This window comes from Salmo salar, chromosome ssa12, assembly GCF_905237065.1.
Source record: "Salmo salar chromosome ssa12, Ssal_v3.1, whole genome shotgun sequence".
NCBI classification, from domain to species: Eukaryota; Metazoa; Chordata; class Actinopteri; order Salmoniformes; family Salmonidae; genus Salmo; species Salmo salar.
The window spans coordinates 85685053-85701011 of NC_059453.1; the positions used below are offsets into that span (position 1 = coordinate 85685053).

Consider the following 15959-nt stretch of genomic DNA (forward strand, 5'->3'; position numbering starts at 1 on the left):
TTTTGGTAGAGTGTTGGGACTATTGGAAGACTTTTGGTAGACTGTTGGGACTGTTGGTAGATTGTTGGTAGACTGTTGGGACTGTTGGTAGATTGTTGGGACTGTTGGTAGATGGTTGGTATATTGTTGAGACTGTTGGAAGACTTTGACTGTTGGTAGACTGTTGGGACTGTTCGTAGAAGAGGACTGGCCACCCCTCAGAGCCTGGTTCTTCTCTAGGTTTTTTCCTAGATTCCTGCCTTTCAAGGGTTTTTCCTAGCCACTGTGCTTCTACATCTGCATTGCTTGCTGTTTGGGGTTTTAGGCTGTTTTTCCTGTATAAGCACTTTTGGTAGACTGTAGGTAGACTGTAGGTAGACTGTTGGTGGACTGTTGGTAGACTGTTTAGACTGTTGGGACTTTTGGGACTGTTGGTAGACTGTTTGTACACTGTTGGGCTGTTTGTAGACTGTTGGGCTGTTGGTAGACTGTTGGGACTGTTGGTAGACTGTTTAGACTGTTTAGACTGTTGGGATTGTTGGTAGATTGTTGGTAGACTGTTTGTAGACTGTTTGTAGACTGTTGGACTGTTTGTAGACTGTTGGGACTGTTTGTAGACTGTTGGGACTGTTGGTAGACTGTTGGACTGTTGGTAGACTGTTGGACTGTTGGTAGACTGTTGGACTGTTGGTAGACTGTTGGGACTGTTGGTAGACTGTTGGACTGTTGGTAGACTGTTGGGACTGTTGGTAGACTGTTGGACTGTTGGTAGACTGTTGGGACTGTTTGTAGACTGTTGGGACTGTTGGTAGACTGTTTAGACTGTTGGGACTGTTGATAGACTGTTGGGACTGTTGATAGACTGTTGGGACTAGGGACCGCTGCCACACCAGCGGTCAGGAGTCATGAAGGCAGTCAAATTCCACATGACTGTTTAGTCACGGTAATTAGGCTTCTCCAAGCTCTGATGCTGCTGATGGTCATTAGTAGCCTACCAAACTTTCTAACTGCCTGGTACTCAGCACTCTATTGTCCATCTAATCACTCTGACATCAATGCAAATGTATCCTAAAATCTAATCAAACACCTCATGAGAGCATTCTGTAGGCTATGCAATTGTTTGAGAAAACAGAGTGATGGCCTCTATTGAGCTCTCGAGTGGCGCAGCAGTATAAGGAACTGCATCTCAGTGCCAGAGGCGTCACTACAGACCCTGGTTCGATTCCAGGCTGTATCTCAACCGGCCGTGATTGGGAGTCCCATAGGGCGGCGCACAATTGGCCCAGCGTCGGCCGGGGTAGGCCGTCATTGTAAATAATAATTTGTTCTTAACTGACTAGTTAAATAAAAAAGAGGAGGATCCCATCAGCTTTCTATAGGCTACGCCTACTGTATATTTTTCTCAACTTTCCTAATATTAAGAACATTGCTTCTCTTTACAACAGGAGTATAGCCTACCTGGCTGGTATGAAAATGAACCACGGGAAAAGCGTCCTCCATTCGCTATGTACAGTTGAAGTCAGCAGTTTACATACACTTAGGTTGGAGTCATTAAAACTCGTTTTTCAACCACTCCACAAATTTCTTGTTAAAACAAACTATAGATTTGGCAAGTCGATTAGGATATCTACTTTGTGCATGACACAAGTCATTTTTACAACAATTGTTTACAGACAGATTATTTCATGTATAATTCACTGTATCACAATTCCAGTGGGTCAGACGTTTACATACACTAAGTTGACTGTGCCTTTAAACAGCTTGGAAAATTCCAGAAAATGATGTTATGGCTTTAGAAGCTTCTGATAGACTAGTTGACAACATTTGAGTCAATTGGAGGTGTTCCTCTGGATGTATTTCGAGGCCTACCTTCAAACTCAGTGCCTCTTTGCTTGACATCATGGGAAAATCAAAATAAATCAGCCAAGACCTCAGAAAAAAATGGGAGACCTCCACAAGTCTGGTTCATCCTTGGGAGCAATTTCCAAATGCCTGAAGGTACCACGTTCATCTGTACAAACAATAGTACGCAAGTATAAACACCATGGGACCACGCTGCTGTCATATCGCTCAGGAAGGAAACTCGTTCTGTCTCCTAGAGATTAACGTACTTTGGTGCGAAATGTGCAAATCAATCCCAGAACAACAGCAAAGGACCCTGTGAAGATGCTGGAGGAAACAGGTACAAAAGTATGTATATCCACAGTAAAACGAGTCCTATATCGACATAACATGAAAGGCCTCTCAGCGAGGAAGAAGCCACTGCTCCAAAACCGCCATAAAAAGTCAGTGTACGGTTTGCAACTGCACATAGGGACAAACATTGTACTTTTTGGAGAAATGTCCTCTGGTCTGATGAAATAAAAATAGAACTGTTTGGCCATAATTACCATTGTTATGTTTGGAGGAAGAAGGGAGGCTTGCAAGCCGAAGAACACCATCCCAACCGTGAAGCACAGGGGTGGCAGCATCATGTTGTGGGGATGCTTTGCTGCAGGAGGGACTGATGCATTTCACAAAATAGATGGCATCATGAGGAGGAAAATTGGATATATTGAAGCAACATCTCAAGACATCAGTCGGGAAGTTAAAGGTTGGTCACAAATGGGTCTTCCAAATGGACAATGACCCCAAACATACTTCCAAAGTTGTGGCAAAAGGGCTTAAGGACAACAAAGTCAAGGTATTGGAGTGGCCATCACAAAGCCCTGACCTCAATCCTATAGAAAATGTGTGGGCAGAACTGAAAAAGCGTGTGCGAGCAAGGAGGCCTAGAAACCTGACTCGGTTACACCAGCTCTGTCAGGAGGAATGGGACAAAATTCACCCAACTTATTGTGGGAAGCTTGTGGAAGGCTACCCAAAACGTTTGACCCAAGTTAAACAATTTAAAGCGAATGCTACCAAATACTAATTGAGTGTATGTAAACTTCTGACCCACTGGGAATGTGATGAAAGAAGTAAAAGCTGAAATAAATCATTCTCTCTACTATTATTCTGCCATTGTACATTACTAAAATTAAGTGTTGATCCTAACTGACCTAAGACAGGGAATTTTTACGAGGATTAAATGGGGATCATATTTAGGCAGCCATTTCCCCACTGTTTTTCGGATCTTGTTTCTGTGTAGTTGCCTGTGAGCACTGCTTGAGCGTCACGTATCATTTATTATTTTATTGTTTTTTGTTCGGTTCTCTGATAATGAAAAGATGTTGAACCGATTCCACGCTGCGCTTTGGTCTGAGTATGATTGCAATGACGATCGTGACACTGTAAGTGCGTAGAGACAGGTGCATGATAATGGTCCATTCTAAGTCAAAACAAAATTCACATATATATTTTTTGTAATGGTAAAGACAAGATTAAATCAAGAACAGTCTGATGGGTGACAATATTAGCCTATCACTTGTGAATTATATATTATCACTTGTGATCAGCGTATAATTCACAAGTTATGACTTTTTTGGATGACTTTTTCAAATCATAGTCGCACACCTCATATAAGCCCACATGCCTATATGTTTTGATAAGGTTTGTATCACAACTAAAGTGGCCAAATAACTTCTTTAAATGAAGCACATTAATCCGCTTTACAAGGGGTGTAGAGCCTAACTGGCATACATAAGCAGCGCGTGGAGTTTCAAGTTTGGGGAAGATAATTACATGCATAATCACATTTGTGGTCACTTTTGATAATGGTGTTTTCCCGCTAATGGAACATTCGCGTTTATAGCCTACTGTAGTGTCCGCATTGCTGCGCTTATAATATGAAGAAATAGCCTAATAGTTTATCAACATTGTGTAAAAAAGTTTTTTTGATGCTAGTGGTTGTATTAATTTGTGATCTATCGCATTTGGGGCGGCAGCGTAGCCTAGTGGTTAGAGTGTTGGACTAGGTTGCAAGATCAAATCCCCGAGCTGACAAGGTACAAATCTGTCATTCTGCCCCTGAACAAGGCAGTTAACCCACTGTTCCTAGGCTGTCATTGAAAATAAGAATTTGTTCTTAACTGACATGCCTAGTTAAATAAAGGTAAAATAAATAAAAAATCACATGACTGTCCAAGACTATGTTTGGAATATTTAATTCTCGAACAGAATAGAATAGGTCGACTTTTGTACTATGGGGGATAGTAGCTTGACATAGACTAGTGCTTTTGCTGTTCGTTAGGCCTACTCATCTTGTTGGCTGGCGAAAAGTAAATGTGGACAGTTCTTCCAATATCTTCAATATGCACCTCGGAATTGGATAAGGATGCACGCAGTTGCGTCCCCGATGTGTCTGTCTTCACTTGTAAAAGACCAGATTATGTGATGAAGAGCCATGTGAGTGAGAGGTGCTTTGGAGCACACAGCACTCAGGAAGAAGGGAATTATAATTAATATATTTAGCCCAAGGGCATTTTTTTAGGAGGCATTACGGAGACACACAAAGGGGATGCCACTGAAATTCAAGGCATTATCAAGTGCTTGTCAAATTGTGAATGAGACTGATGAAGTGTGTATAGCCTGCGCAAAAAACAATGCCATGGAATTCTAAGCAAATCTTGTCTGCTAAATGAATAGTGTATAGATCAGGACCTGACATAAAGACCCCTCAGAGTATGCTATTCTGTTCTGAAATAGACTACATTTTCTTCATATCAGTCTTCTTTAGACCTGTCTAAAATAAATAAAGGATTTATTGTGATGGTGTAGGCTATATTTCATGGATTTATTAGACTTTTTAAAATGTAGATGTTCCAAAGGTCTGCATCAGTGTCTTGTAGGAAGCCAGGAGATGCTAAATGTTTTTATGTTAATTAACAGTTTATTACCGTGAGACCGGCAGTTATTTGCTTGACAATCACCGGCTGACAAAATTTTGTGACCACCACAGCCCTAGTTGGGACAATTGGGACTGTTGGAAGAGTGTTGGTGGACTATTGGGACTGTTGGAAGAGTGTTGGTAGAGTGTTGGCTATTTTTTATTTTTTTATGTAACCATTATTTAACTAGGCAAGTCAGTTGGGAACAAATTCTTATTTACAATGACGGCCTACACCGGCCAAACCCGGACGACGCTGGGTCAATTGTGCGCCGCCCTATTTGACTCCCAATCACGGCCGTTTGTGATACAGCCTGGATACGAACTAGGGTGTCTTTAGTGACGTCGCTAGCACTGACATGCAGTGCCTTAGACTGCTGCGCCCCTCAGGATCAAAGCTCTCAGACTCCTCTGTTCTTCTTTTATCAGGACAACAAATGGTGTGGTAAACACAACTGTCTCTCTGCCTGCATGGCCTCTGGGAATGTGGTGTTGGTGTGTCAGATAATGACCCAGGGAAAGTATTATATTAGAATGTGATTGTCATGCATATACCAAGCACAAGGACACATCCCTTTCCATATTTACTCTGTGGTTATGAAGATATCATGTTTATCATATTGCCGCGAAAAATATAATCCCATCATCATCTAGGTAGTGATGTATATTTCCTATGGATTGGTTGTGGACAGTCCCAAGACTCCCTTTGCTTTGAATACCGTCATTGTATTGGTTAATTATTGCTGTGATTGATTGATTTCATTTAGAATTTACTCTTTGTCTGTCTTTTCTCAGTTGACGAGTTCAGGTCTGCCTTTCTGGTCTGGAGCAAAGAGATGTCCCCATCCCTTGACCTTTGACCCCAGCAATGTAAGTTTTACACAACCTACTGTATCTTTCCTCAGTCTCAGACACACACAGTGCACTGCAGTTGTCTCATTTGCCTGTCGAACCGGTCAGCAGGAATGATTTGAAATGTCATTATCTTAGCTGATAACACACTCCTCACATTCTCTCTGGTTGTATATTGGATTGGTTCTTATCTAACCTGTGAGAACCACTCAACTGCTGCTGCTGACAAAGCAAGGTGGATAAAATCTACCCCACCTTTATGCACACATATACACACACACGTGCACGCGCACACACACACACACAGGCACACAGACACAGGCACACACAATGGAGCTATAGAGGTAAAAATCTTTAACCAAGGGGTTCAAATGTTGTTTTGAATGTGAACGCTTTACACTACCAGTGTCCTGTCCCACCTCTCCTCTCTTATCTTTTATGCTACGTTCCTCTTCTATCTTGACTCCGCTGCTCTCCCTCTTTCCTTTCATCTCACCTTTCCCAACCTCTCCTCCTGTCTTCTCCATTCCTCCTCCTCTCACATTGTCTTTCTTCACATATGCTCTGTTTCTCCTCTCTGTTCGACTCCTCTCTGTTTCCCTCCTCTCTGTTCTCTCCTCTCTGTTCTCTCCTCTCTGTTCTCTCCTCTCTGTTCTCGCCTCTGTTCCCCGCCTCTCTGTTCCCCGCCTCTCGGTTCTCTCCTCTCTGTTCTCTCCTCTCTGTTCTCTCCTCTCTGTTCTCTCCTCTCTGTTCTCTCCTCTCTGTTCTGTTCCCATCCTCTCTGTTCTCTCCTCTCTGTTCTCTCCTCTCTGTTCTCTCCTCCCCTCCTCTCTGTTCCCCTCCTCTCTGTTCTCTCCTCTCTGTTCTCTCCTCTCTATTCTCTCTACTGTTCTCTCCTCTCTGTTCCCCTCCTCGCTGTTCCCCTACTCGCTGTTCCCCTACTCTCTGTTCTCTCCTCTCTGTTCTCTCCTCTCTCTTCACGCCTCTCTGTTCCCCTACTCTCTGTTCTCTAGTCTCTATTCTCTCCTCTCTGTTCCCCTCCTCTCCTGGTATGAGGGGTTGTCTCCTCACCTGTCCTCAGGTCTGGGCCTGCAGCTCTCACAGGCAGACAATAGGACAACAACAATGGTCTTTAGGAATGCCTCTTATCAACACTCAATAAACACACTGACTGCTTCTAGAGCATAGAGCCTATTCATGGCCTGTTGAATGCCATTTAGTAGCAGTTGTAAATCAATGGAACCACCCTATGAATCTTTCGTAGTCCTCTGATGTATTCAGTGGTAGACATTACTTTTGGTAACCGATGGGAGGTTTTAAACTGATGTAAATTGCGATGGTTTTCTGACTTGTTTTCTGTCTGGACAGGGGGCAGGTAGCCTAGCGTTTAGAGCCTTTGCCAGTAACCGAAAGGTTGCTGGTTTGAATACCTGAGCTGACAAAGTTAAAAACCTGTTGATATGCCTTTGTGCAAGGAACTTAACCTTAATTTGCTCCAGCCAGGGGTGCCGTACTACTACTACTGACCTTGTAAAACAACACATTTCACTGCATCTATCTGGTGTATGTGACAATAAAACATATTTATATTTTTTGGTTAAGTCCAGAGGGTTTTCTCCTTTGGTAACTACTGGGTGACTCTGCTGATAGCTCATACAGCCCAGTCATCATGTGGTGGACATATTACATGAGCAGAGTTGGAGAGTAACTGATTACATGTAATCAGTTACATGTAATCCGATTACAAAAAACTCAAGCTGTAATCAGTTAGGTTACCAGCAAAAATATTCTAATCAGATTACAGATATTTTTGAAAAACCAGATGATTACTTCTTGGATTACTTTTAAATTCAGAACAATGTTTGCCAAAAAATACATTATGACACCTTTCTGTTTTCTCAATGATTTTCAATTCAGCATTGAAAAACAGCACAAGTTTAAGTTTGTTCCAACTGAGCGAGTCTGACCACAAGTCACAGACCACTATGAGGACATCAAATGCGTTTGATGAATCCTTTTTGTCTTCTTCTAATGCCTCTGACGGGGAAAGTAATCCAAAAGTAACTGAAAGTAATCAGATTGTGCTACTGAGTTTGAGTAATCTAAAAGTTATATTACTGATCACAATTTTAGACAGGTAACTTGTAACTGTAACGTATTACATTTAGAAAGTAACCTACCCAACCCTATCCATGATGTTAGATATTAACATTTTCCACAGCTTTTGCTCCTCGCGTGCAACTGGTAGGAAGTGGTCTTTGTACCACCCCTAATATGACCAAAGTGGATTTGTGGGTTTTGTTTGAGTTAGCAGCATGTGTGTAATGTAATTATTTATTTTACCTCAGCAGGTCTGGTTCTGACTGTTGAGATGGAGAGGTGGGGGGTCATTAACAGTTTGTGTTATCTTGTCATGTATTGTAGACCACCCATATGGACTATGTGGTGGCAGCAGCCAACCTCTATGGGCAGATCTATGGGATTGTGGGAACACGAGACTGCTCTGCCATCAGGAGCATCCTAGAGAGGGTCCACATACCTGCCTTCACCCCCAAGTCTACTGTCAAGATCCATCTCACTGACAAGGAGATGGAGGAGGAGAGGGAGAGTGGAAATTTGGGTGAGTAAACTGTCCATTTATCTACTATATGTTGTGTTATAAGCCTGTTTCTCAGGCCTTTGTGTTACTCTGTGTTTCTTTTCCATTTGACCAGACACAGGCCGACTGGAGGAGTTGCAGAAGAAGCTGTCCTCTCCTCCAGTGAACAGCGCAGCCCTGCAGATGCACCCCATTGACTTTGAGAAGGTAATAAGAGCCCAGCGCCATGCTCGCCGTATCTCCACTGGTAACACTGCATAGTGCTAGGGGCCACACAGAGGTCAGTGGACCATGTTGAACTCTATATGGGGCCAAAAAAATAGCAGTTGCGTCTTTGGGTACTCAGTGACCGTTGTCTGTACTAGTCCCTAACGGGACACACACTGCAGTGGCTCAGTGTCAAAGGAAACAGGTCTGTCCTGTGTTCTGAGTCCTCTCTGTTGCACTGCTTCTGTAAGGGGTAGTATTTTAGAGAGTACATATCTTGTTAAAAACAGCCTTCAGAACAGTGGTGAATAAACAGCCTTCAGAACAGTGGTGGATAAACAGTCTACAGAACAGTGGTGAATAAACAATCTACAGAACAGTAGTGAATAAACAGTCTACAGAACAGTGGTGAATAAACAGTCTACAGAACAGTGGTGAATAAACAGTCTACAGAACAGTAGTGAATAAACAGTCTACAGAACAGTGGTGAATAAACAGCCTTCAGAACAGTGGTGAATAAACAACCTTCAGAACAGTGGTGAATAAACAGTGGTGAATAAACAGCTTTCAGAACAGTGGTGGATAAACAGTCTACAGAACAGTGGTGAATAAACAATCTACAGAACAGTGGTGAATAAACAGTCTACAGAACAGTAGTGAATAAACAGTCTACAGAACAGTGGTGAATAAACAGCCTTCAGAACAGTGGTGAATAAACAACCTTCAGAACAGTGGTGAATAAACAGTGGTGAATAAACAGCTTTCAGAACAGTGGTGGATAAACAGTCTACAGAACAGTGGTGAATAAACAATCTACAGAACAGTGGTGAATAAACAGTCTACAGAACAGTAGTGAATAAACAGTCTACAGAACAGTGGTGAATAAACAGCTTTCAGAACAGTGGTGGATAAACAGTCTACAGAACAGTGGTGAATAAACAATCTACAGAACAGTGGTGAATAAACAGTCTACAGAACAGTAGTGAATAAACAGTCTACAGAACAGTGGTGAATAAACAGTCTTCAGAACAGTGGTGAATAAACAGTCTACAGAACAGTGGTGAATAAACAGTCTACAGAACAGTGGTGAATAAACAGTCTACAGAACACTAGTGAATAAACAGTCTACAGAACAGTGGTGAATAAACAGTCTACAGAACAGTGGTGAATAAACAGTCTACAGAACACTAGTGAATAAACAGTCTACAGAACAGTGGTGAATAAACAGTCTACAGAACAGTAGTGAATAAACAGTCTACAGAACAGTGATGAATAAACAACCTTCATAACAGTGGTGAATAAACCGCCTTCGGAACAGTTGTGAATAAACTGCCTTCAGAACAGTGGTGAATAAACAGTCTACAGTGACTAGGCCTGAGGACCTCTAGCTCTGTTTGTGCGGCTGTAGGGTGTGTCCCCCGGTCCCCCTGCTCCCCATCTCACATGGTCTACCACCACCATGTCACCCAGCCCTGTGAAGCAGCACACTCACACATCCCCGAGGGCAAAAGTTCCTCCAAAACACTTCCATTGTACAGCCAGTCACTGTCATGCAGAGGAACCGGAGCCTCTCTCTCTCCTTTCTTTCTTTCTCTCACTCCCACTCTCTCTCTCTTCTCTCTCACTCCCCCGCCTCATCTATCTATCATTAAATGAGGTTTGGAGCTGTGTAGTGCAGATGACTGATTAGTGTGGCTGGCGAAGTATGTAGGGTGGCTGAGGTAAGACAGGTATTAGATGTCATATTGCCTTGGATTTTGACTGAGACCCTCTTTTCGTCCACCTCCTCATCCTCCTTGTCCACATCCTCCTCCTACACGTCCTCTCTACCTCTGCTAACTGGCCAGGTCATGCTACAGATGCCTGGAATTTGAGGAAACGGATTCCGCAGTATCGGGTTGCCAGGTGTGACTACCTCACGACCCCTCCAGCTGCCCTCTTTGTAGGGCTGTACTGGCTGAGGTATGAGCTCATAGACAGTGTCGCTCACAGGGGAATCTGATTTCCACTACATGGCAGAGGGGTGATAAGTCATGTACTAGTGTAATTAAAGTGACACAGACACAAAGGCCTCAGAGCTCAAAGCAGACGAACCACGGCATCACATCATCAGACTCATTTGGCTTTAATATGGCTAACAGAGTTTAGACAAGGAAGTGCTGAGAAGTGTTCTGGCCTGGAATCAGTTGATCTCATCTTCATCTCACAGCTGTTGATGTTAATGTATCTAACGTATGTCAGAATGTTTCTCCATTTGTCTCCTCTTCAGAACGATGTTGCTCCTGTGGCAGGTGTTCCCTGAAAATGTAACAATCTAGTACTCTTTGGATATTAAAGGTTAATGCATTCATGTATTATAAAGAGGATCAATTGTGTTTACAGGATGATGATAATAACTTCCACATTGACTACATAGTGGCTGCCTCTAACTTGAGGGCAGAGAACTACGACATCCCAACAGCTGATCGTCACAAGGTTAGAATCTTCATTCTTTTCTCCTATCACAGCAATACAACAGAGAGTGATAGAAAGAGTGATCCTCTGAGACTTCTCAGAGATTTCCCAGTATCTCAAAAGATTTTCAGGAAGTTTCATTTTCAGTCAGTTAGCGGCAACCCTCTCCACCCCCTCGCATACGCACGACACACACACACACACACACACACACACACACACACACACACACACACACACACACACACACACACACACACACACACACACACACACACATTTGTTTTAATGTCCTTGTGGGGAACAAACAATTGATTCCCATTTAAAATCCTATTTTCCCTAACCCCGAACTCTAACTCTAACCCTAACTCCTAACCCCTAACTCTAACCCTAACTCCTAACCCCTAACTCTAACGCGAACTTCTAACTCCTAACCCCTAACTCCTAACCCCTAACTCCTAACCCTAACCCTAACCCCTAACTCCTAACCCTAACTCCTAACCCCTAACTCCTAACCCTAACCCCTAACTCCTAACCCTAACTCCTAACCCCTAACTCTACCCCTAACCCCTAACTCTACCCCTAACCCCTAACTCTAACTCCTAATTCTAACCCTAACCCCTAACTCTACCCTTAACTCTACCCTTAACTCTACCCCTAACTCTACCCCTAACCCCAACTCCTAACTCTAACCCTAACCCCTAACTCCTAACCCCTAACTCCTAACCCCTAACTCCTAACCCCTAACTCTACCCCTAACTCTACCCCTAACCCCTAACTCTAACCCTAACCCTAACCCCTAACTCTACCCCTAACCCCTAACTCTAACTCTAACTCTAACTCTAACTCTAACCCTAACTCTAACTCTAACTCTAACTCTAACTCTAACTCTAATTCTAACTCTAACCCCTAACCCTAACTCTAACTCTACCCCTAACCCCTAACTCTAACTCTAACTCTAACTCTAACCCTAACTCTAACTCTAACTCTAACTCTAATTCTAACTCTAACCCCTAACCCTAACTCTAACTCTAACTCTAACTCTAAATCCTAACTCTAACTCCAACCCCTAACTCCAACCCCTAACTCCAACCCCTAACTCCTAACTCTAACCCTAAAATAGCCTTTTTCTGTGTGGGGACAGGCAAAATGTCCCCCCCTCACTTTTCCTTGTTTTACTATCCTTGTGAGGACTTCTGGTCCCCACAAGGATAGTAAAACCAAACACACACACACTCTTTAAGTGGAGCTTCTTTCTCCCCTCATCCACAGAGTAAGCTGATCGCGGGTCGCATCATCCCGGCTATAGCCACGACCACGGCTGCGGTGGCAGGTCTGATGTGTGTGGAGCTGTACAAGCTGGTCCAGGGCCACAGGAAGATCAGCTCCTACCGCTCAGGCTACATCAACCTGGCTGTCCAGTACTGTGTCCTGTCAGAGCCCCTCGGACCACAGCGCTTCACAGTGAGTGACCGGTCAGCACACACACCCACAGTGTAAAGTGATGAATGCTATTTGTTTTTTACAGGAAAGGGAATGGAACTGACAGTATTTACATGGTAAAATAGAATAAAACAGAGACTGTATTCAGTCTGCCTCTTAATTGCTACTGTTACTTCAGCATTTAGGCCTAAATCTGTTCCGCCTTATAAACAGAGAGTGAGTGAGTGCCCTTAGTGTAAGAGACTACAGCTAACCTGAGAATCCACGGCCCATAAGGGAGGTGTTAACTCAGCTCAGTCTAATCCGAGGGGTGGTTAGCATCCAGGTAAGGCAGGGAGTAACTGTACACCCCCACACCCCCGCACCACCCTGCCTGGAGCTGTGTTTGCACAATCCAGGAGACCTTCAATGCATAAAGGCACCCAAGTGTGAAGCAAGAGAATAGAGCAGAAGCAGAGAAAAGAGCAGAGAAAAGATCATGTGCTCTAAGAAGAGAGAGCTTTCAGTCCCACATCTCCAGTTTGCTTCAGATGTAATGCCTGGCTTATTGGGTTCTATGGAACAATGGCCACACTAGAACCTAGAATAAGAATGGGCACTTGCCAATTAGAAAGCCAAACAGAACTCTGGATCTAGTTTTGGGTCATGGATTGGGAGGACGCCCGATGATGAGGTAAGTCGACCACCACGCCCTCCTTCCCTGTCCCAGGACAGCTCACCTCTGGAAGGGTCTGACCCGGGAAGCGGGCCTCGTCCTCCCGTAGGGGCCCCCAAATCCCGACAGATCAGGGTTGTTGGGGGTCAGAGTGGGGTAACCCTGATAACTTTGCCCCATGGGACCTGGGGGGGGTGTTTAAACAGTGCAGGTCCGGTTACGACTGTGGTTACAACCAAAGTTGCAGCTGCGTGATGTGGTGCCCTGGCTTGATGGCAGGGGCAGCTGTGCCTCACTGCCATTCAGTGCTGGAGACTGGAGACTGACTCTCTCACCAAAGGGAAAGGGGGATACCTCCTCTCCAAACCAGTGTAGTACTGTACACTGTCCTCTTTCTCAGTTCAGACCAACTCTGGCCTCTCTTGGTTTGGTATGCTAAAAGCTTGTTGACCAGTTAGGTTGCTATAGCAATATGTAGGCAGGGTTTATGAGACCTATGGGAGCATATGAGGCGGGGATAGCACAGACATAATGGCTTTTTGTTATGATTAATGTTGGAAATCATGTTTCACCAGTTCTGTGTAGGGAAGTTCTGTTTTTCCTCTTTTAATTGTCCCTTGTCCAGACATTCCAAACCTAGTCAGAACTGCACGGAAAAAAAGTTGATTCACTGTGAATGTTAGCAGTCATGCAGAGAGAGCACTTTAAATAACTAGAACCTAAAGATTTATAACACACTGCAGAGATGAGGGGGACAACATTTTCCAGACCCAAACTGTTCAAGTCTCTTTTTTTGTGGCATCAGCATATATTTTAGTTCAGCTTCTAAATAAGTATCATCATGTCTCAATGCACAGGAAGCCATCCAACTGCAGCTAATGGCTGGGCTGTGCGGTGCTGAGCTGTACTGTGTTGAGCTCTATTGTTGGGCTGGGCTGTGCGGTGCTGAGCTGTACTGTGTTGAGCTCTATTGTTGGGCTGAGCTGAGCTGGACTGAGCTGTAATGTGTTGAGCTCTGCTGTTGTGCTGTGTTGGGCTGGGCTAGTGTATGGCTGACTCTAAGTAGGAGTGAAGGAGCCATGTAGGCCAGAGTAGATAGATTACAGGAGGTCTCCAGATGGGGAGAACACAGAGGCGTGTTAGGTCTGTGTCTGGGTCTGGGTGGGCCCCGACAAATTGAGGCTGTTCTGAGGGCAAAACGGGGTGCAACTCAATATTAGGAAGGTGTTCCTAATGTTTTGTATGCTCAGTGTATATTGTGCACACACACACACACACACACACACACACACACACACACACACACACACACACACACACACACACACACACACACACACACACACACCTGACTTCACCAATACACTTGTGTTCGCAGTGTCTAGAACACACAAATGTTAAGAGGTGTTCTGGTCCGCATACAGTCTCTCCTCATGCTCCCCACCCCCCACCCCTCCCAAATGGTCGCAACTTGTGCCTCAGTCAGACTGGAGACTGACTAAAGAGAACAAATATCACCTAATTTCCTCCATTGCAAAAAAAACATAGGCTTACTGTGTGAAATAAGTAATTGTCTGCTTTTATGTGTTTGAATAGCATTGCTGAAATATAGTGGTGCAGACTAACACTCTGCCTCCTCTTTTGTGTCCATGTTTCCTGTATGTACAATAGAAGCAAAGCAACTTGATTGTGCCATAATTGATAGTATCTGGGTTTATGGACATTCATAGCATAGTGGTCATCATGAACATGGCACGTGAGTGACCTCTGAACCCAAAGGTCAGAATTGGGGAAGTCCCAGGTCAGCCCTCCTGACAGGCAGGGAGGGAGGATGTTGTTTTATGTGAGGAACGTGTGCGTGCATCTCCCCTAGTCCTCCTGAGAATAGACTGGGTTAACGGAAGGCCCAGACAGACCTCAGCTTCCTGTGGGTTTGTTTTCAATACTTCAGCTCATACTGCCGCTTCCTTTCCTGTCTTTAGGAATGACATGCTCTCACATACAAGCTTACCAATTACCTCACTCCAGTCACTGTTCTCAAAGCACATTGTCAGTCAACCTGTTGGAGGTGTGGCCAGAGCCATCTGGAGGGAGTCCTGGGGTCTGGTTACCTCAGCTCACCTTGGCAGCCTTTGTGTGCTAGATGGAGGAGGTGTGTGTGGTGGTGGAGGAGGTGTGTGGAAGACAAGCTGTCAGGCCAGATGGAGAGATGGCAACATGAAGGAGAAGTACAGGGGGAGTGCTGAGGGGAGTGCAGCGGGAGCGCAGTCTGCAGCACTAGTAATTAGGTAGAGAAATTATTTGTATACGTTATCCGGAGGAACAAGAAAAAATACTTTAGGAAATACACTTTTAAGGTTATAAGAATGTTTATATTCTTTGTATGCACTAGCACTCTGCTCAGTGTATTTATTGTAATTATACCTGCTTTTACAATGTTTTTTTTCATGAACAAATGTTTCATAAACACATTGATAAGTATAAAGATTTTGCCTCTTCGTCACAGAGCTGAATCGCATCTGGACCACATGGTCTGCTTTAGTCATTGTTGCAACATGCTACTTTATCATTTTCATCTCAGCCTGTTTCCCTGCCAGACTAAATATCCTTGAGGATTATTGCAGATTTTATTAGTTTGCTTTTGAAGTGAGTGCAGGCGTGCAGCTGTTATATCTCACTGGTGATCTGACAACTATCAAGGGATCAATTTACGCATGCATGGATGTAGACCACCCCTCTCATGAGATCAGTCAGCTTTTTATATCAAATAACTAGACTAGAGCCTTCAATGGGTTTGGTAGTCTGTGAGCTTGACCAGCAGATAACCTCATCTTTAGATATTTTGTCTGCATGCCACAGTCCTCCTCTGCAGAAACATGCTCTGTGCAGATAGAGATATCATTCTAGGAGAAAGAGAGATTGTACACAGTACCGATGAGCTAAACGTTGGCTAAGAGAAGGCC

The 15959-nt window shown here is 44.0% G+C and overlaps 1 protein-coding gene across 1 annotated transcript in view; it reads left to right on the plus strand.

The window, feature by feature from the left end:
* The window catches only part of uba7 (ubiquitin-like modifier activating enzyme 7), an 85368-nt gene that overhangs the window by 21686 nt on the left and 47723 nt on the right, over nucleotides 1–15959 (plus strand). The window contains exons 17-21 of the mRNA XM_045691881.1: nucleotides 5582–5656; nucleotides 8063–8258; nucleotides 8353–8444; nucleotides 10827–10919; nucleotides 12171–12362. Of these exons, the coding sequence (XP_045547837.1) occupies nucleotides 5582–5656; nucleotides 8063–8258; nucleotides 8353–8444; nucleotides 10827–10919; nucleotides 12171–12362 (648 nt within the window). The remainder of the gene's footprint in view (nucleotides 1–5581; nucleotides 5657–8062; nucleotides 8259–8352; nucleotides 8445–10826; nucleotides 10920–12170; nucleotides 12363–15959) is intronic.